This window comes from Amphiprion ocellaris, chromosome 8 (assembly GCF_022539595.1).
Source record: "Amphiprion ocellaris isolate individual 3 ecotype Okinawa chromosome 8, ASM2253959v1, whole genome shotgun sequence".
NCBI classification, from domain to species: Eukaryota; Metazoa; Chordata; class Actinopteri; family Pomacentridae; genus Amphiprion; species Amphiprion ocellaris.
This window is the reverse complement of record NC_072773.1, coordinates 22,909,290-22,932,356: the sequence shown is the minus strand read 5'-3', so window position 1 is coordinate 22,932,356 and position 23,067 is coordinate 22,909,290. Positions and strand designations below refer to the sequence as shown.

General features: G+C 40.3%; 1 protein-coding gene across 5 annotated transcripts in view; it reads right to left on the bottom strand.

Annotated features, from left to right (window-relative positions):
* LOC111572069 (synaptotagmin-2-like) overlaps nt 1-23,067 on the bottom strand; it is a 65,360-nt gene that overhangs the window by 8,026 nt on the left and 34,267 nt on the right. For 3 of the 5 annotated variants that reach the window (XM_035950646.2, XM_023275561.3, XM_023275559.3), the window contains 7 exons: nt 9,372-9,587; nt 8,863-9,023; nt 4,669-4,806; nt 4,251-4,418; nt 3,553-3,720; nt 2,293-2,410; nt 1,819-1,952 (listed from right to left, as the gene is read on the bottom strand). In XM_035950646.2, coding sequence (XP_035806539.1) covers nt 1,819-1,952; nt 2,293-2,410; nt 3,553-3,720; nt 4,251-4,418; nt 4,669-4,806; nt 8,863-9,023; nt 9,372-9,567 — 1,083 coding nt within the window. In that variant the 5' untranslated portion in view covers nt 9,568-9,587. Of the gene's footprint in view, nt 1-1,818; nt 1,953-2,292; nt 2,411-3,552; nt 3,721-4,250; nt 4,419-4,668; nt 4,807-8,862; nt 9,024-9,371; nt 9,588-21,320; nt 21,487-23,067 lie in introns of those variants that run through there. The other 2 variants (XM_023275562.3, XM_023275563.3) reach the window with 2 other exon arrangements.

Sequence of the window (23,067 nt, the reverse complement as noted above, 5' to 3'; positions counted from 1 at the left end):
AAAGCTGGCTGAGACCAATCCACACAGGCTCAATGCTGCAATTCTTGGCCAAAGATGCATCGACCAAATACTCATTTAAAGGGGCTGAATACTTATGCAATCGCTTGTTTTACGATTTAATTAATAGACATTACTCAGTACAAATCTGTTTTCAATTTGTTATCAAAGAGTAATTTTTTAAATTTTTGTCCAAAAGCAAAATTAAACTGACCATTATGCAGTGTTGAATAGCACTAAAAGGGAAACTTTTCCAAATGGGGTGAATATTTTTATAGGCACTGTGTTTTAACTTTTAGAGAATATTTCAAAACCAGAAATTCTGCTTTTAATTATTCGTTCATGAATTTTAATGAAGATTTTTTAAAAATACTTCTGAATGGGCAACAATTGTAGTGAGTGGTGAACAAGGTTGTAGTGGTCCCACAGTGGTAGCCGGTGTCTCGGCCCTGAGGCTTTTTTTAAGCTTAGGTGGTGGTGGCTGGTATTTGCTTGCATCTAAGCTGAATCAATAAATACTCAATGTCCAGTGCTCTGCTTACTTCAATTTTCATATGCATTAATATGGATATTTAGGTGTGTTTTTTTTGGTTTTTTTTAGCTTTTTTACAGGGATACTAGCTTCTAGTTTTTGCTAAAATATGTTTACATGATCACTGCTCTCTTAGGTCACAAGTGATAATTATTGGATGGTACAGCAGTAGTTTTGGGAAATATGTGATAGATTGTTTCTTGCAGTGACTTCCCAAAGTGTTTTCTGGTTACTTGACAACCTCATAGTGTCAGCAAGAGTTTATATAAAGCTAAGCTAAGAGGTTCCTGGCAGTAGCCTTATATCTACAGGTTAGTGACAAATCAAAGGAAAGTTTGAGCTTGAACCACTGACTCCTGCACTGAGGAATCCAGTGGTTGTGTTATGCTGTGAGAGACATTTTGCTTGTGTAATTTGGAACTCTTGTCCCCTTAGAGGGAAGTAAAATGATGTGAATCTTATGCTATAGCCTTCACGGCCACCAGATCTCCACCCAGTTGAACCCAGTTGAATTGTGCTACGCTGCACTTGCCACCTCCATCATCAAAACGCTGAATGAGACAATATCAGAGAGAATGTGGGAATAAGGTTCCAGAGACTTGGAGAATCAACAGCACAGATGCTGTTAAATTCACATTGACTTGTTCTTTCGTTTTTCCACCACATCTATATATATATATATATATATATATATATATATATATATATATATATATATATATATACAACACTTAATAAGAAGGCAAAAAGCAAATTTGGCAAAATGGCAAATTATCCTTTCAAGAGCTAAAATATGGTAGCAATCTCAAATACAAACAAGGCTGTAGCAGCAAAATTCTTAAGTGTATTTGAAGGTGCAATTTATGCTTCATAAATAAAATTTCTGACTGATAAGAGGGACCTTCTGTGAGCATTACAAAGGGCTGAAGACTGGGACAAGACTGACATAAGATATTCTACCAATAATCTGAAAATGAGAATGCGGTGAAAGTACCACATCATGTCCACATAAAATACTAGGAACACTGGGAAAGCGTGCACATGCATATAGTTGCTACCCTACAATTAATGGATTAGTCTGCTTGACAATACGTTTGTTGATAGGCGACACTGATATGAATGCAGCATATTTACATTTTCACGGAAATAAGAATCAGTTTATCTACTTGCAAATAGTACTTCAGCACATCTACTCAGTATAAAATATTGATTTTGTCTATAGGATGTGTGGTACTTTCCCACCCCTGAGAAACTCTACAGGATTTGAAAGAATTACTCCATGTCCTCACCTGCATTTGCTCAAGAGGAATCTCAAAGCTGAAGGACTCGTTGTAGTAAGGATTCAAAGTGTTCTTCTTCACCGTCGTCTTCTTCTTCTTCAGCCTCTTTCCATTCTGCAGCAGGTTGATTTTCACATAGGGATCTGAAAGCAGAGACGGGGCAAAATGATGATGAGCTGATAAAACATCTCTTGGCACATGCATGTTTGGGTCGCAGTGCTGTAATGCACCAACAGATGGGGCCAATGCTGAAGTCAGGAGGAGCAAGTGCTGCTGCATGGCGAGTACTGCAGCGTCAGCACGTGAGCAAAACAGGACCGACCTAATGGCTGTGCTCAGAGGCACGCTGCTTCATACGCTGCAGTCTCCCTGCAGCCGGGTGTCTTTTGTCTACAATTGACAACTGAAATAGCATCGAGTGCCAAAATGCGATAACAAAATGTCATATCTCATGTCCTATTCTGTATATATAAAGTATCCCACCTGACAGTCCACCCACGTCCATTTTCTTCAGGTTCTTAGCCTCCAGAATACAGATGGTGAGTTTGCCAGCAGTGGGAACGTAACGCAGGGAGATGCAAATATCACCCAGCTTCTCTGGCTGTGAGGAGGAGGCAAGAGGAGAGAAAGTTAAAGGAGGTCTGAAACGGAGCCTAAATTTTTCCTCTTCTGCACAGCACACACAAACTGCGCCTTTAAATAACATTATTAAATATACACAATCAATATCAAAAATTTCTGCTGCCATCACTGCTGTAATACCAGCAGGAATTATTCTTTAAGCACATATAGTTGGTTTTTACAAGGTTAATAAAATATCTGGGAAAGCAAGCAAAATTAACTGCAGATCGAGTATTTCTTCTTAAGATGGCTCTGGGGAGGCAGTTTCATTGATTAAAACTACTTTTTCATATTTCAGGAGCTTAACAGTGAAAGCGTCGCATTACAGGCTACGTGGCTACAGAGGGAGCAGAGCAGCATTACTGATATATCCCACAGCATAGATGTCATCTCATACATAGCTAGAAACTGCAGAAGATAGAAGATGATAGATATGTTCAAGGTAATATAGAAAAAGAGTCATCACCACATTGTTTGCTTATCAAACTGAGAAGGGGAACACTAATAGATGTCAGGACATCTCTATTCTGAGAATCACAACTTTGGAAAAGTGTATTTTCTCTTTTAGAGTCACTCTTGGAAACACACTTTATTCCAAAGTTTTGCTCGCCTTTTAATCTGGTACATGTGCATTTGTGTGATTGTGCATGTATACTGTAGATACGTACACTTAGCATCTACTTTATGCATGCAGGTACACTTGTACAATCTATTGCAGTTCAGTGCACAACATTACGAAGCTTATTAGGTTCTGCGTTTCTTCACGTTGTTAAAAATTTGACTATATGTCTCAGAAAAATTGTAGCCTATATTATACTTAGAGGTGCTTCTAATTTCTTCCCTTCCCCATTTGCATACATGAGCAGAACACTGGAAACACTAATGTATATGTGCAGTTGGGTATTCCTCTTTTCCGACTATTTGATCTCCATTTTCCCTGACTTTAAACTGAATTATACTATTGCCTTTTGCTGAACTTTTCAACTGCAAAAAGTATTAACCTATATTGTGTATTCTCCAATCTAGTTTAAAACTTTTATTTATAGAATATGTTGGAAGAAAAGCAGCAAGGTTTTGAGTAATAATTTGGCAGTGTTGTGAAAAGCAGGATCTCTCTCTTACCTCCTCTTGATCTGCGCTGTCTAGGTCTCTCCACTCCTCAATTGGCTTTGCCAGATCAAGGGTGTTCATGGGTATCTTAATCTCTCCGATGACATCATGTTTAGAGAAACGATCAAAGTCATAGACGGACATCACCAGAGTCTTCCCTCCCATCTCTTGGAACGGTATCTGAAAGGCAGCAACCCATCTAATTAAACTCATTTATATTGTTTTTAACAAATTGCAGCACAAATCACACTTTTGCATCATTTTATGACAAAACACGTATAAAATCAGCCAGATCAGACTGATATTAGATGTGACTTTGACCTGGAGTTCAGAATCGTCTGGTTTGTGACCTGCTGCTTCAGCAGAGCTGCCTGACTTTGACGAGGTAAAGTTGTTTGATTTGTTTTTTTAAAGAGCTGCGTCAGCAGCCAAGGTGCACCAGAGGTGGCCCTCTCCTTTAATTTGATTCTCTGCCATACTCCCCTTGTCAGAAACCTTCAATATGTCTGTGCTTTTTTATCACGGCTGGCCAGGAGTGTTGGTGTGAAAGAAATCTGAATTTAAGTAACTGCTAAGCTCTACAAGAAAGAGGGAAAAAATCAGCAGTTCACCTTTAGCAGGACGTGTCGACATATCAAACAGCCTGACGAACATGTTTTTTTTAAATAAGTAATAAGTAAAGGTCGACCGTGTTCTTAACTTCAGCTTACCTTGAAGGTAAAGGTCTCATTGAAGACAGGATTGAGTGTTTTCTTGTGAACCTTTGTGTCAAACTTTTTCTTCTTGTCAGGGAGGACGAAGACCTTGACGTAGGGGTCTGAGGTGCCACCGCTGTCCATGGAGAGGAGATCAGCTGCTTGCAGGATTCCCACAGTCAGCTGGGGAGTAATTTGCAAACAAACAAGAGTATAAACCTTTTTCAGACTCAACCAAAACTAAATACACTAAATACATATCCTTGATCCTGTATATATTTTTGGAAAAACAACCAAGAAACGCCAGGCCAGAGGAGATACCAAAAACAAAGTGTAGCATGTAAATCATACATATATGACAGGGAATGCTTTAACTTTGATGAGTTTTATTTTGACAGAACAAGTTAAAAAAAAAAACTACTCAAGCGCTTGCCTTGTTCTCTTGGAAGTCATAATCGATGGAGTACTGCAGCTTCCCGAGCTTTTCCTTCTCCTTCACTTCCTCCTCTTTCTCATCTCCAGTCAGTCCAGGTTCCACATCATCTTCTTCATCATCATCATCCTGTTGTTTCTGCAATGACAGAGGGGTGAAAGGCGGCAGAAAAACGAGTGAGAGGACGTTTCTGAGGCGGTAGATGTGCTGAACACCAATCCTCGGGTATCAGCAGTCGGGTTAGTCACAGCACCTACCTGCCACTTACCCCCGTGTTACTAGTGCAATCTGTTCATCGATGACCACGGTTGCAACCTGACTTGATTTCACTATTTCTTGGGTGACACCATTTGCTGTTTTATTTTTTTCATAAGTTTTACAGGTAGGTTAAACCTGCTAAAATCAGAAGCCGGGAATTTTTCCTCAACTACAAAATGTTGTTCAAATGTCATTTCAATAGAGCTCTAAGTTATTGTGCAAAAGATGGAGAGAGGCAGAGAAAGGTTGAGATTCAAGAGAGAAACAACAGAATAAAACAGTCACTTTATACTGGAAGTGGACAGAAACATAGGAACATCCTACATTACAGTGCAATCTAGTACAAAAGCTCTGCAAAAAACCTCTGGAAGTTCTCATTTTCACTTTTCACTTCTGAAAATGGTGATTGTGAAGCCTCAAATTAATATGACTTGACTTGTGTAGCTGCCAGGAACAGTAGAATTACAAGGAGTGGACAAAATAACAGGAACATAGCAGGAAAAAGGACTTTCACTTTGAGGGAAAAGCACTGAGGTCACACAGGCAGCTACACAAATCCCAAATATGAGTCATCCCAAATGAGTCATATTAAGTTGTTAGAAAAAGTCTAAAAATCGTGATGGCATATCCCACACAGAGGAAAGCTGTATCAGCAAAGAAGAGCCACTGTCAAGAGTAAGTATACCAGGCATATTTTTTTCAAAAACACACAAAAGTGAACTTGACAAATAAACCGTTTATTGCAGAGCTGCTGCAGAGCTACTGCATTGCTGAATTACATTGCACTACAGTGCAAGGCGTCCTTGTTATTTTGTCCACCCCGTGTACAGTATATCCAATAGAAAGCCGTGTGTCCTTACTGAGAGGAAGTGAAGGACGGAGCTATGAGACGTAGATGTGATTTGATCAAACCACTGACGCAGTGATTCCTGACACTTTTCTTGAAAAGCTCTCAAACTTGCTAAAACTGCAGGTGGAGACGGCCTGATAACAGTCGCTGTGGCAGCAGATAGTGTAAGCAGCCTGACAAGCAGGTTCACTTCAAGCCAGACAATATTAATGTCTGCCGATTATCTTCTCCTGACATCCCAAAGGCTCATTAATGTGTTTACACTGGAATTGTTGATAGGATTGTGCCACCATTACTGTACTCTGGCCTGACTGCTGTAACTTGGAGAATTACTGAAAGATTTCACAATTTAATCCAAAGTCCAGATTTTCCAGCTGATGTGAATTTCTGTGCCTCCTGATCATAGGCCAGAGCAAAATTCTGCAGTTCACTGACGGTTAACTGCTCCTGAGATAATCAGGGCATGATGAAGAAGATAAATCAAATCTTCTGTTATCGTCCATCTTGCCTTTACATCACACCCAGTGACTCTTGAGTGTTTCATCTCTTTAGAGGCGGTCACGACTAATCAAATGAGAGTAATTTGCTTCGATATGAATATTAAAGTAAACTTCCATTTCGGATATGGTAAGAAGCTGGATAATATCTCAGCATGGCCTACTTTCCTATGGCTGTCTTCTTGAAAAAACACTGATGTCTTCGTAAGACTGGAGGGTCCAGCTACTCAGTGATGAGCTGGAAGAGGAACAGGGCACACACACAGATAACACACACACACACACACACACACACACACACACACACACACACACACACACACCATCACACCCTCTGCACACCATATTCACTGCACACCCTCAACACACACACGCATCTGCTTACATGCAAACTCTCATGCATGCTTAAATTCTCACTCTCTCTCTCTCTCACACTCATTCTCACACAACATCTTCTTACGTGGCATTCTCTATCTTTATTTTCATTCAAGCATGCCAGGCCACACAATGCAGGATTCGACTTTATTTCTAAATGACAAATGTAAATGGATTATCTTATGGATTCTGAAGAGACGTAAGTTTATGCTTTGATGGCTTTTTTTTTTTCAATTTCTGCGACAAATTTTTGTAAAGCCCAAAAATTTTTTGCACTTATGCTCTGAGTGAAATGTACACATCCAAGAAAGGATCATGCTATATTGAGAATTTAAGTTCTACTCAAACTTCCAGTGGGGGTTCAAAGATGAAGACATGGTATGTCTGAATGAATGCCCTTTGGTCAACTGCATGGGGTGAAATGTGAGCTCGGTGCAAATGTTTCCATAAAAAGAACATGTGTTTAAAGCAGCCAGGTGATTGTAGCCTTAGCTTTAGATCAACTGAAATCAGGCCTCTGCAGTTGACTGCAAATGCGGGCAGACATTCTGGCCGACCATTTCTCTTCAACGAGACCCAAGTGCTTCAGGGAGAGAGAGGGCATCAATGACTGTCACCTTGTATGTCAGCAGCATGGGTCATCCAGGAAAGTTACTCTCAAGTCAAGTTGTGGCCATTCAATGGTACCTACTGCAAGGGCATATGCTGGTCTTTGTCAAGAGGTACAAACAGGTTTATCTGTCATGGAACTCGGAGCGTGTTTGCACAACCGGGGTACAGCTTGTGAATTTCATACCCAAGTCAATGTGAGTTTTCAAGACTTCTAGGTTTTGGTTGTGCTGCACAATCGAGGCCTGTCAAGGTGGAAACATGCTCTTAGCTCTCAGATGGGAAAGGTTTCAGTTGCTTAGAATTTGACAAATATCCAGCTTACCCCTTGCACATGCATGTTAGTGATCTCTAGTGAGTTGCTCAGTGCACTCGTCATTCAAAGGCTCAACCATAGGATGAATTTCATGTTCATTTCAAACCATAGACACTTAAACAGATATTTTTTTGTTTGGTTGGGTTTTTTTGCCAAAAAAATTGCAATCTCTGGATATTCAAGACATAGCAGTTGGTGCGGCATATCAGTTCAGTGGATTTTGCGAAGCAGCTTAATCGCTCCCATAGAGTCCTCAAGCACCCGCAGCACCTAAGCTTGCAAAAAAACTAAGGAAGCCATAGCACTCATTGTCATCCTCATTGCAATCCAAACCCCCTCCAAGCCCAGCCCAGCCCAACCCCCCAACCACCGCTTCCCCCCTGCCCTGGTCTGCGCTTACACAGAGCGGCCAGAGAGGGGCGCCGCGTGCTATCAGACCTACCGTAGGCAGAGAAGTCCACCACAGTCAAGATACACGGAGCACACATAAGACACAAAGCAGGAAGGAGGAGAGCAGAGACAAAGGAAGAGATTGAACTCACAGCAGACACCAAAGAAGGGTAATCACAGCAAATGCAGTCAGCTACACTGTAGGGAGCGAGGAAAATGACAGAGAGAGGAGCCTCCTCATTAGCACAATCATATCTTGTGCAGCAGGGCCATTGGGGTTTTAAAATAACTTCTCTGTTAGATGTATTCTTTTTTGTGCTTCATCGAATCATCAATCATGTACGTGGGGAAAAAATAATAATTATAGGCCCCAAACAACAGCATTGTGCTAACTACTAATTTTCATAATTACTCTTTTATGACTGTAAGGAAAACAATGGTTGGGCTGAAGAGATAAGAGTCTGTCATTTTTCACTCGACTCCCAAAGCATAAGTGAGAGAAAGAGCAACAATAACAATCATGACAAATACATTAAACTAACAAAAAAGAAAGAGAAAAATCAAAATAAATGATAATCATGGTGGATAAAGAATGTAATTAACACCTGTGGAGAATACACTTGACTGGGTTAGCATGACAATAAAACAGCTTGTGTTTTTAACTCATCTCACACATTTCAAACAGGAAATCCATTTTTTTAAAAAATAAATATGTAAAATGTGATTAATTAGCTGAGTCAAAACGATCAAACATATAATTTATCTTTATCCCAGTACGATGCTACACATAAAGGCCTCCAGCTGTTACATAACAGGATCATAAGCAGGTTAAAGGTATTTGCGGTACGTATTGCTTCATGTAAGTGTAAATTCCCTCGGCCTCCCTCGGTGGAACATACCTCTCCCCCTTTCAAGTTCTTCATTCCCATGTCACCCTTCCCCTTCTTGCCCTTCTTGTTCTTCTTCTTCTTGCAACAGCATTTCTTGATGATGCAGAAGCAGCATGTTAGAATGAGTAAAGCAGCGACCACGGCAATGGCAATGATGGCCCAGGACGGCACTGAGGAGAACATACAGATCCATGTGTAGATGGCACATTCACACAGAGAAAAAGGAAGAAAGAAGCAAATACTTTGACATTTGACCAACCAATCATTTGGCGTTTACTTCACGTCATGTCCTGTGCCAAATATATTTAGTAAGAAGTGGTAGGTTAGCAATTACATTGGGTGAAAATTAGATTTCTCTGCCATTAGGAAGAGCATCCCGTGATCAATACTGAATAAAGACATTATGGGGCTGCCAATGCCTGCAGCAAAAGGGACAATCTAATTCCAAAATCATTGCTGAGAGTCACGTCAATAAAAGTTGGTTGATGGTTGATCGGAACAGGTCCGCGTTGACTCACGTGGGATCTTGTCGATTTCATTCAGGAACTTGTTTTTGATCTCGTCGAAGGCATCATTCTTGTTGACTGGCTCGGTGGAGTTGTCGGCGGAGACTAATGCCACAGGGGCTGGAGTCGCAGTCAAGGCACTGGCCCCCGTTGGTTTAGCAGCGACCATGGGTGTTGTCTGATGCTTGAACAAGTTCCACTTCGTCATTTAGGCTGCACACACAGTCCCTGAAAAACAGCATGAAAACAGTGCCATGAGGAGAGGCCAAAAACCATTAAACCATCCATGACTTGTTTTCTACTTGCATATTATATTCTGCTTTGTGTGCCAACACGCTGTCAAATATCGCAGGCAGGTATCCACGGTTACTCACTGAAAGACTGACTCACTCGACCAATTTTCACATTTTTTGGAGACATTTGAAAAGAACTACGTGGGTAAAAGTGATAACACACAGTTAAATCACCAGAAAACAATCAAAAGAGGTGATGTGTTCTAGTACCAGTTATGAGCTGTTTAATCTAAATGGATGGATAACGTTCGTTTGGTGCTTTAAAATATAATGGAGCTGTTCTAAAATTGGCATCTAAATCAAACACCCAGCAGAGCCACTTAACTGTCAGTCTTCTGAAAATTGTCTAAATGGTAAAAAGGACTGAACAGTTGCTGTAGCTCAGGTAGTAGAGAAGGACAACTGGTGTAGGATTTGTGGTTTGATTAAAACACTGAACTCCAAACAACTCTAAGTGTCTGCTTGAAAAAATATTAGTCACCAAATCCACCCAATCCAATGTACCTGGGATAACATAACAGTCATGGTAGATAAGAATCAAATGAATTATTCATAGATACTTATACACAAAACGACTCTTCCTTGTTTTTCAAGTAACATAAAACACAGTTTGATTATTTCATTTTTGAGCTTTTTAATGCTTGGCAGAAGCTTAAATCTTAAGTCTCCCGATGCTGTTTAGAGAATATACCTTCAAAAAGGTGCAAAAAATCCATCTGCCACATCTACAAACACTGTCAGACAAAGTAAAACAGGTTTTCCAACATTTGCTGTAGGTGTTTCTTTAATGCAAAAGCCGGTGAAAGTCACTGAGGTTTGTTAACAACTCTGATGGTGTTAGGTGAGCTTTATTTCAGGAGTCTCATTGAGATCAGTAGCTGTTTTCATAAAAAAGGCTGGTGAATAAATTGTATCCATATATCAAAACAATCACATAAAGTAATAGTTTCACGCACACATAAAATTAAGATGAATCAGAAGTATTATATGTAGCAGAAAGCATCACCAGCTACAGCGTTAGACTGCCCATATTGTTGCTTCACTTGGATGTTTGACCTTCACAGTGCAGATGTACAACATATACCTTCGTCTGTAGAAGGGAGAAAGCGCACAAACAAGGGGATTTTGTGACAGTTTGGAAGCAAAATTTGGCTTAGTATGCAATTTGGACAAGAGTGATGTGCAAACAGGAAACTTCCAGGGTACGCACAGTAAGAATTAAAACTTCAGTCAAGTAGGGAACATCTGGTGTCCAGCAGTTAAGCTTTTGAAATGAACAATATTTGCATATTTATAGATTTTGGATTTTTCAGTGAGGGAAAAGGAGAAGATGAGTTTTTTAAATGAATAAAAATACATGTATATTATTACTCAAAGCAAAGGAGTTTTGCTATTTTAATAAATAATGTCTGGCGGAGATCTTTAAAGTCCCTCAGAGGAACGAAAGTCTCGGACCTCAATTTGTTTTTCATTTCATTACACTTTCAAGCTGCACAGTGTCAGAAATTTGGCATTTGGCTCCATAAGTGATAAACTGTAGCTTAAGAAAATGTCATAATGGGTTAAAATGGCCAAACATGACTTTTAAGTGCACATGTTGTCTATTCTAGCAAAAGAAAAGTAGAAATAGCTTTATTATCTATAATGTTAACCTTGGATGAAGCTCAACAACTCCATGCTTACTTTCTTTATAAAGGCAAGGTAAGTATTACACAGTGGTATTTTTAACAGAAGAAAGAACATAATTAAATCAACATGAAATAATTTACTAAAATTCCCTATAGATGACAAATACTAATAAACAGAAAAGTGCATATGATGTAAATTAATACATTTGCACATACTGTTCATGCTATGTGGTTAAAAAGGCACTATATACACATATATATGGACCATTTAGACTTTAGTATGCATCCATGTTATCGCAGAAGATACAGATGCAACTGCTAATGCATAGCAATGCTGGGAGTACAAAGACAATTGAAAAATATCTGTACCAAAGTTTCTGAAATGTCTAATAAACCTCTTTTTATGACTTCCACCAAAGAGGTTCACATTCATTTAATTTATTAAAATATTGATTATGGCCTTTTACAGCACAGTCTGCCATTTTACAGTCGCTTCCTAACATATTTCACAAGCTGGTGAGATCAGTGGACAGCAATTTGAGATCAATAACCAACATTATTCATGAGAAATCACCATCAACCCCCCATTTATCACACCTCTTGCTTCGCCAGATGCTGCTTCTGCACTCGCGCTAACACCGCCTGACCAGGAGAGGTGTAAAGAAACAAAATGAACAACTGCACGCTATTCTCCAGTTGTGTTTCCACAGGCCAAACAAATGTTCAATCAGAGCTCTTATCGGTTCCAGAAATCACAGTGTGACAAGTGCAGCTGAAAGCAGCCTGTCGACACAGTGATGAGTGATCGGGCGAGACCTCGATTCAGAAAACAGAGAAAGATGACAAGCATAACAAGAGAGGACTTCTGCTGTTGATTTTATTAAAGTCAAGGTGATGTGGGGAAAAAAGGGGGAATTTCCTGTTTCTCAAGTGCCAATTCTCCAAGTTGGTGCCAGAGATTCTGCTTCTATTTATTGCTGCATATAAATTATTCAAATTGAGGCTGACAGCAGGAAGGATGAGCTTATATTATTCAAGGGCCAGGACCAGTTTGTACATCTTAAAATATATGACGCTAAAATAACTTGCTGCTGCTGTTATGTAGGAGATGTTACCGACATCTTGTGATAATATACTGCGATGGAAAATGAACCGCAGACGTCGTTGTAGTTATTGGGAAAATTGAGAAAATTACTCAGAAATGCTTTCACCCATCACACTTTTAAAAATGAGTGGGTTGTTCAATAAAGTAGCAATCACAAGCCTCACTGTCTGCACTGTGTTTTATACATTACTGTGGGTATAGTGACAATGTTAAAGGCATCCACTTACGTCTGAGATTTATGTCCATTTTATCCTGTTTGTCCCTCACATCGGGCCAAGCCAGACCAATTAAATTAACATTCATGGATATGTGCTCGAGCATTTTATCTCCTCCACTGTGATGGCAACAGTGAGGACGGACGGAGAGGACACACACTTTGTTTTACAACAGCCATTAGTCCTGTTTCACGGCTCTCACTGCTCAAAGACAATCTGCAACAAAAACCACTTCTGTTGTGAAGAATGCTGTCTGAGCTCTCCAGCTCATGTCTTTCAACAAGACTTGTGAGAAAGTGTTAACTGAGACTGCAAAAATATACAGGATTTTCTAATCACAAGCAGGTCACTAAACAAGTCTTCATACAGGTCATTTGTTTCTTCGGCTCTAAATGCAACCCGTAGGAGGGTCTCCTGAATTAGCTGGCATCTCAGATGACAATATCCTGAAATCTCCAAGTGAAATGAGACAAAATTTCTTAAAAGACTGCAAGTATACAGCCATGCTTGCAGCTCCACAAAGCTGTACCAAAGGCTAGCATGCTATTGTTGACCAGCTGTAGTGTTTACTGGGTTTACAATCCTGGTTCAGATGCAAACATCTGCTAATATGCACTAAATACAAAGTACAATTCAGGGTGATGGGGATGAGACTAGCATTGCATGTATTTAGTAGTAAATCATGGAAAAAAATTACCTTTTGAGTAAATGGCAAAGTCACCACAGTTATTATGATTAATCTTGATCTAAAGATTGTGGCTACATTTTACACAGAACCTCAAACATGAATCTCTCATGATACAAGAGGAAAAGTCAGGAAATTACCAAAGTCATCATTACAATACATCATTTTGAATCATGAATATCTGTACAATATTCTGTGCTTAGTAGATGTTATGCTAGAAAGCGTAAATGTTTGCCTACTGGTGGTGTTTGAGGAAAAATCAAGGGATCAACACAGTCATTTGTATTCATCCTTTAGGGAGGATGAAATCTGATACTTAAGTCTGTACCAAGTGACACTGCAGTCCCTAAGCCATGTTGCTTATGATAATCAGATGGATCTACACTTCTCTCATAAACATACAATACATAAACACAACAGTCTCCACTCTTGTATGGAGCTTGTTAGTTTAGTTAATTTTACCCTCAGGGTAAGAAAAGGGAGATGTAGACTGGGAAGCCGCCAAATCAATCCCTGTGCCAACAGATTCAGTTCTGAAGAAAAGTAACAGTAGCAGTATCATCCCTTTCCCCTTTGCTTAAAACTGCCAGTGACATGCCCTTGAGCAAGACTCCAAACCTCCATCTGCTCCAGCAGAACTGTACAATGACCAATACATTAGACTGCGGTTGTTCTGGGCAGCTTCCAAGTGGTAAATGCTTACTGTCTGAGCATGGAGAGGGGTGTTGCTGAAATAGGAGCGTCGCAGCTCAGGAAAACCTTCCATGGAAGAATTAAAGTTAAAAATAGGCTTCTTATCCAATATGCATGTCATATAATACTTGATTACCGAGGTCTGTGGGAGTTTTGAGCTCCATCTCTCAATGCGAGTCTCATTTCGTTAGAGTTTGAGTCACCAGAATTAGTTAAAACAAAATGGCTTGGCTGCACGGCCCAAAGCAGCGCAGCTATGGGCATCATCTGGCCCTAATCACTAAACACACTGCTCTGAGCTGGATGGGGATCAAGCACTTTTATCTTTGCTGTGCAAACAAACTGTGCAGAGAAACCCCACATACTAACACTGCTCTTATTGAAAATGATCTGTGGTACATAAAGGTTAAATGTATCTTTTTACCTCTACCAGCTGGAACATGCTATAAGTTAAGGTGAAGGCAGATGGCTTTGATTACTATAAAACTCACTACTCTTGAAATCAGTCAAAACTGGAAAGACTGTGTGCTATGCTTCTTTCATTACAAAAGAATAGAACAGATTTTGTCTTACAGACACATCCAGTCTTTCAAATGGATGAAGGACTTGTGTTGTGTAGTAGAATAAACACAGATTGCTTAGTAAGCTTCTCTTACAGATTGAAGTCACCTGAAAAAAATCCTGAATTTATACAATCAGAATCAAAATCAGAAAAAAACTGTTCCCTGAATCAGTTACATTTGTTTTGACACTTTCTTCATCATAGTAATAAAACTGTCTTCCGAAATGCCCAAACCCTCTTCCTAAATTTTGTCTCTTTTTATCTTAACCTTCTCCTTAATGATTAGTTGTATGGAAATATATAAAAACTACGACTTTTACCTTGATTTGTGTCTATACTAGCATATTGCCTTTATTACAGACAGTGGAGAGATGGGATGAGGGAGGATAAGACTCATCTAGACTCAAACCAGAGATGTTACTCTCCATGGTTGACATCTTTACCCCTAAGCTATGGTATTGGTCCTGCAGGAAATTGAAGAGGATGAACTGCATATGTTTTGTGCAGGAAAGTAGGAGTTTTTTGCAATAAAAAAGATCACTAATATTTCAAAAATACTCAAGCACAGTAATCGCATCATAATTTGTCTTCATCTTCATTATAGGGCAAATATGAATCACTCAGACAGGCCTCAGAGCTGATGGCTCTCACCTAATTACCCCCACCTGTCAAATTCAACTCTAACATATAAACACATGACTAAGAAATGCTGTTTCCATATCTGACATCATGCGTGTGGTGACACTGACCGCATAGTGTGTCATCCTCTCCTGTGACGAGAAACCCCAGGCTGCTGATAAGCCACGTGTGGGGGTTGTGTTTTATCGAGGGCTTATTAACACCCAGGTCAGATTCAGGAGAAAACAACCTAAGGAGAGTGAGCTTAAGTCATGCAGCTGTTTCAGTGCACAACAACAAGTACCCTGAGCAGCAATTAATTAACAATCTACAGCCAGGCGGCCAAGTTTGTTTTCCAGCGGTGCTGACAACTCGCCTCCAGAGCAGCTCACACAGCTGTCTGCTAGTGGATGATCTATATGTATGTATGTTAAAATCTTTTTTTTTTTTTTTTTTTTAAATCCAGGTTTATTATTAAATGTAGCACATCAATCAAAACCTGCAAATGTCTTAATATTCACTTTCAAAATGGCTTCTGTAAATGGAAAGTAAACTGGTCACAAGGTCACATGACTGCAGCTCGGGGCAACAGTCAGAAGCAGTGGGGCGGCAAATTAAGTATCGAATATTAGGCGCTGTGAAAAGGTTGCTGTGTTCAAAGAGAAACAACAGTGACGGCTGTTCGGCAGTCGCAGGCCACTTCAAGACCAGGACCAGGGTCCTCAAAGATACAAAGCAAAGTGAATAATGTGACCCCAATGAAATGATTCAGCTCCCACTGAGGCCCCTGCCATCTGTGACATTATGGGTTATGTGTGGGTGGGTGGAGTGTTTGGCCTCCAGCTGAACTAGCTGCGCATCCTGTGCAGCTTCATTACCTCTAAGTCGTACTAATATGATTACTACAGCACGATGGGTCAGATTATTTTAAAAAGAAAAAAAAATAAAAGAAGTTAGAAACTTGCAAGGATTTACATACTAGAGAGACTCTCAGTTTCATAATTTGTGATTTAGGCCATAGCAACCTCTGTGCAAAGTGGTATTCCTTTCACAGATTATCTCTCTCTGAAAAGTTGTTGGTGTGAATGTGCTCTAAATTTGTATTTATGCTTTTCATGCTGACTGACTCTTTTCATCTGAATCCCAATGAGCTATTTTAGGTATGAGCCAAGTTGCATAAGATATTGAGGATATCATTTAAAGGGTAATTGTTCAAAGGCATCGCACGTATCTCGAATTCATGATAAACACACTTGAAGAAACTGGAAGAAGAGAATATTGGCTCAGCGAGCACTGAGTCACAGCTGACCCCTGATCTGCCTGGACTTGATTTTAGCTGAAAATGTGTACTGGAACACTTAGAGAACAAGGGGCATAGTATTTTATTAGATTCATCAGACTGTAGTCAGAAAACTGAGCTGAGATGGTACTTTCAATTAGAGATAATGTGCAGCTTTGTTCTTGACCTCTTGCAACTCTATGGTAATTCACCCCTGCTGAAATGGACTTGGGGCTCCTGTAGTCATAATGGTCTCATTTTTGGCCAAGTTTTAATAGGATTATAGGGAGGATACTGATGGCTGCATTGCTTGTTATTTACCACCGAAGGATGAAACACTGTGTGGAACTTGGCCTGAGCCAAACCTAAGAGTATATTCAATTATTTAGGCAGAAAATAATCATTACAATAATAGAACTGTGGCAAATGTAATTTATGCTAGTGTATTGTGAATGAGCTCATTGTTTATAAAACTTTTAGGAAATGCTCCATCTTAACTTCAATATGAATCTAAATACTGAGAGATACCATTGGATTCACACTTTTCTATGTTTGTTACTTCTCTTTTTTGCTGATTTTGAGCAAAGTTGCATAAAGATACCTTATAAAGCCTTGAATTGTTCATCACTTGCACACCAAAAGTTAACAGAACAGATTTCAGCTGGCATGCACAGTCAAACAAATGCTAACTGTGTGGCAGAGACAGATTTCTGCAAGGTAGCCTTCTGTAGTTGCAAAGCACTCCCTCCTTTGTCATTTCATGGTAGAGAGCCAAGAGACTGACAAAAGCTCTGGCAAATCCAAAAACACAGCCCAAAAAAACCCCACAGCGACAGAGCCAGATTCTAAAATTCTTGACCAAGAGGCTTCGAATCTCTGGCCACAAGAAATCGATGAGGTTGCGCCAAGCATCTGTCAGGGGGCATAATTTTACTTAGCAGTGATTAAAACATTAAAGTCGACTAACAAGGCTATGACTTCAGTGTTACGCAAAACGCTGCTGTCCAGCTTTCTTTTAAGATGCATATGTTCCCTCGCTAAGGTTAATTTGGCACATATAGTCTAATGCAATACAAAGTAATCAACAGCTAATGGAATTTTAGAATTTTAAAGGCTTAATGTGTGATTTACAAAGTTTTTTCTTAAGGTGAACTGATAAAATGTGTTATTTTTAGGCCGAGATTGTGGCAATAAACATTTCTCTGCACCAACAATCAACAAAGTGAATGACATTTACACACTCAGTCAGCAAGTGATCTGCAACACAGTCACTAAAACTGCTTATGCAACCATCCAGGACGGCATTTACTGAGGCACCAGATCCCCTGTTTAGCCGCAGGGCTGCAAAATGCTCTGAATGCAAACACAAACAATACAAGCAACCACAAGTAAAAACTGGACATCAGTCAGAGCTGTCAAAAGGGCAATTACACTAAAAACGCAGGAGCATCAGGAAATCCTGCTGGTGTCACTGCTGATCTGAGGGCAGCCACTGAGATAAGGATGTCAAAAAGGTGCGCTGCACATCATCCAGCTAAAGAGAATTAGAGAAAAGCCTCTCCTTCTTATATCTCATTGTGCGCTGACCCAAAGGGCAGTCCAGGGAGGCTCATTTACAAACCTGCTTGTGCAGATAAAACAATGCTTATTCTCACCTGCAGCTGAATGTGACTCAGCTATTATCAGGAGGGATCCTTGAAACGAAGGTGGGAGGTGCCGGGGTTTGAATGCCTAGCGAGGAGCTGAAGGGATCATTTACAGCCAGTTGCCATACATCCTCCCTCTCCCCCTCAGCACAGCCCCTTTCCCTGTCCCCTGATAGGCCGATTAATCATTCTGTCACAGAGACAGTGACCCAATCTGCATGTAAGGCTGTGTAGAGGAAATGTGACAGAGCAGAGGGCTTCTGCAGCACTGCAGAGAGGCATTTTGTTCTAAAAGGGGGGAATATGTGAAGAAGGAGACTACAATGCAAGATTTGCTTTCAACTTCAATTATGACTGCACTGAACTAGTAGCGTGCCATCTTGGGAAATACCCGTATTTTCTTTCTGTTTCAGGGTTACATATACATAAAATGCAATGACACCATTGGTCATGTATGTATGGTGAGCAACCAGATTGCAGCAGAACTTCAGAGCTGCAACTATTTGGAGTTATGAAGCTACAGTCAATCAAAGTCTTAGGTATTTTAAAGCAAAAATACCAATGCTTATTGATTGCTCATGTATTCGGAGTTGCTTCATTATACATAATAGTAAATTAAACACGTTTCAGCTTTGCACTTATGGTCAAACAAAAGAAGAGGGATGTCAATGTCGACTCTGGCAATTTTTTGGTTAGCAAAACAAATAAAAAAGTACAAGAAAATAATTAGCAACTGATTAGATAATAAAAAATAAGTGAGTAGTAGTGGCAGAGCTACTTAGATTAGCACAAAGATTGGAAACAGGGCAAATAAAGACCAGAAACCAGATCTAAAAGCACCTCTTTAAAAGTTCTGATGGGTGGCATGTCTCCTGTTTCTGTTCTTGATGCTAAGCTAAGGTTACTGTTTGTAATTTCATATCTCTACCAGAGCTGTATTCTCCAAAAAGCCAAGCTAATCGATTTATATATGTCTGAAACTTTCCACGCAGCTAATCTCAGTGTAAACGCTCATGTTTGCAGTAACATGGTAGGAACACGCACACAAAACATTTCCAGTATGATCAAACGTACTGAAAATATTTTGCTCATTCTCTACAGAAAAATGTTTCCCTGCTCTGTGTGATGCTCTCCGACCATCACAAATCCTCTCCTCCAACATTACAAAAAGCTGGCAGGAATCTCACAACAACAACTGGCATGTATGTTTCTCTCCCTGTAAAGATTAAATAGAGGTGAAATTGCCCCGTCAGCACAGCAGGATGCTGCAACTAGTGACAGCATCTGACCGTTTAACACTGAAGCTCTCTACCATCGTCTGCCAGCAACACACACCTCACATGGGCTGGGGCCAAGACTGAGGAGGCTCAGCCCTCACCTGGAGTGAGAAGCTGACAGTAGCTGAGCAATCACAGTGCTAGTTGTGTTAATGTGTCAGAGCAAAAACCACTGACTCATTCTTCGAGTCCACCACGACTGGCTTCTAAACATCTTTCTGCATGCAAATACTTTAATATAAGAGCTTAGAGGGAATATTTCAACTGAATGAACTACCAAGAACTTGGAAAACAACAATGCTATGAGTGTAAAAGGCACATCCACTCTACTGTGGGATGGGATGCAAGCTGCACAGTTAGAATAAAACCCCCTTTCTTTCTCTTTCATCTTTGAGCGGTTCCCGCATTTGGGTACCAGCTGCTTTCTTGGAGGGAGCCAACAGGAAAAAAAGAAATAAGATTGGTGAACTTCAAAGCTTCCTCTCATTTTTCTGGTTATGTATGAGAGACTCGGAGACTATTTCTTGGTGTGGCAGATACTGGGAGCGGCTGCCTGAGGTACGGACTTAATGAGCCTGCCTGAATGTTTTAGAGCCTAACAAAAAAGAACCTTCAGAGCATGTTCAGTATCAAACAATATCCTGCACTCTGGATATTGGAGAAATAAACATATGTACAGACACAGTACATACCAGTCTGCATGTGCATACAATATGATCCCTCACATCCTCCACAATGCGTTTGTTTACTATACTTCTGAAACCTGAGTGATCATGTGACCACTCTAAAGTCAAGCCATTGACTTACTGTGACAATTACACCAGATTCCCTGGGGAGAGAATAAACCTGGTTTGTATTTCTAGATGTTACCTCAGGACGCAATGCCCTGTGAAGACAGAAGGATAAATAATTCTCTTTGAGCATTATGTAAAAACTGTTACATTTGAATTTGCTTTGAAACTGATGGTTCACGCTGGACTAAAAACCTCAGCCTCTCTCTCTAGTACTGCAACTATTTATAGTGAGTTTGTGATGATGAATCTGAATGAAACTTAATTTGATAAATACTCTGTGGTGCTAACGACAGGCCCAATGCAGAATTGCAAGTATCAGCATTAGGCACTAAGAACAAGCATTTCAAGATAGGTTTTGTCCTTGGTACTGTCGCCTCGGTGCAGCCTGTGCTATATGTCCCATGAGAGACAGCAGAAAAAAGAGCATCCTGCAGCACTTTATGAAATCCCCACCCCTCTCTCTATACTCCTCAGCACAACTGTCAGCCTCTTTTTTTGTCTAACTACTCAGTCCCAAAAGACAAAGAAGCACCGGGGCTCGTGTCTGTTTTGTTACGTTACAGATAAAATACAATAGACCTGAGATATTTTTAGCCTAATGGCTGTTTTTGGCACCACTTGGCTGTTTCTCAGTGTTCAGGGAGGTTGTGAGAGATGCCGGTGGAACTAAAGGGGTAAGCAGAGCATCTGTCAGCAGGGCAGCCTCCTGGACACTCTCCAGGAAAGAGGTACTACACCCACAAGGAAAGCTAAATGAGGCATGATCAATGAGAATAATCTAGATCCGGAGCTGTACCCCTCTGTCTAGAAATTCTCACAACAGTCCCTGATGTGGAATCATAACAGATTGCACACAAATTGCATGAAGGTGCATACCATAACTAGGTCCTGGGGCAGATCAGGACTCAAAGGATGCTTAGTATTTCCTTCACAAGGCTTATGAATTAGCTTGGAGTAAAGTTAGGACCACATGCACCAAAAGTAACATGCACACAACACCTGCATTATGGTAAATTCACTAAAAAACAGAAACGCTAAGTCAGATGCAGCAGCAGGAAAAAATAATCCTTCACTACAGCAGCAACCACCAGCCAATAACTCTATTCCAGATTCCTCAAAGGAAGTGTTCGAGCAACGCTGAGTGGAGAGTTGAAATACACCCTTACCAGCACTACCGTAATTCCGTAATCCTGTTCTTCACAACAGGCAAACCCATTCACCAAATAGGCACTTAGGGTTAATGTTACAGTGCCTTAATAACGTCTCTCGACCGCTCTCCCATCAGCACCAGAAACTGCAGTCCTCCTCGCACTGTTTCCACTGCAGCAATACTTGTTCTCCTATGCACACACACACTCTCTCTCAGTCATTCTCTCTGTGACTACCCCCACCTCTGTTCCTCACAATCCCCTCCTCCTCTCCCTCTCTCCACTCTTTCTATCTCTTTCGCTGAAAGGAACCCCCCCTCCCTCCTTTCACCTCTCCCATACTCTTGCTTTCTCTCCATCTTCCATCTCTCCCTCTGCTCCTGCACTCACTGCTCGGACGGCTGATTTGTGATGCTGCTCACAAGGTGCTGTATGCAGCAATCTGTGCCCCCAATGCATGAGGGCAATCCAAAAGCGTCCATACGCTCTGCTGTTCGCCCGGCACCCACACCCTCATTCAGGCAGTACTGCTGCTGGGGGACTCCGCTGGGTTCAGACATGTTCCTGAGCTTACGAGGCTGCAGTTGTGTGGAGAATAAGGGGGATGTACAGAGGCAAAAAGGAGACAAAGACATACTAGAGATGACACCTCTAGATAACGGGACAAAGACAAACAAGAAGCCTGTGGTTTGCTTTGTGCTTACTGCAGCAGTAGTTTGTTACTTTGGCTCCCCTGCCATGTCTGTCTATATATCTGATTTATGTCTTTGGATTTCTGTCATCAAGGAGGATTGTAATCTGCAATATTTGCATATTAAAATCATATATATATATATATATATCCTGTATGGCTTACATAAGCATATATGATGTATATAAACCTTTTGATGACCAACAAATTTTCACCCACCTTGTCACATTGCTTTATATAAGCTTCTGAAGCTTGATAGAAAGGATTTTTCCAGAGTGTAAATACTGTGAAATTGTCATGATGCCACACAGACCCCTTAGCTCACACTACTTTTTCCCCATACAGTCGGTGTATTATTGTGTAAATCTGCGTGTTAATGACAAGATGTGACGCATGCTTTCGCTTAGCACCAACGGTGAACCAGACAGTTTGGAGCCCTTGGGGTATTGCTGCGTGTCACAGAGAATTATCTTCGTCCCCTAAGTGAATCACCCACCTTATTGGCCAGCAATGAGCACTTGAACCAAAAATCAATAACGTCTCAATCAGTAAAAATGGAAGGTAGAGAAAAGAGGGAGATGGCTTTTTTGTAATTTCAAAGTATACAACTGGAGAGGAATGCAATTTGTTTCCTGTCTGTAGCAATACCATTTCTCAGTGTTAAGGGTCAAGGTAGTAATGTACAGTATGGTTTCTGATGTTGAACTAAAAGCGATCTAGCAATTAGAGGTGAGATGAAGCTATCCCAGTGATATTCTCATGAAGAAAAATGAGCACAGCACTTCCCTTTACAACTTGATATACTCTTTATGCTTTCACTTAGCATTTTTAGGTTTTAAAGTGTTCAAGCGCTAACAGATAACGTCGGTGTTATTTTAAATATCTGTTAATACCATCAAAGCCAACAATGTGTCAGTCTGTCTTAAAATAATTACTGACTTAAATTCTCACTTAACAAAAAGCCCATTTATTCCTACAACTTTAAAAACAGCTCACAAATATACAGTTTTAATTACCATGTTTTTTAAAGAGTGAGTCATTTCATTAGTAATAACTCAATAAAGTAATTTATTA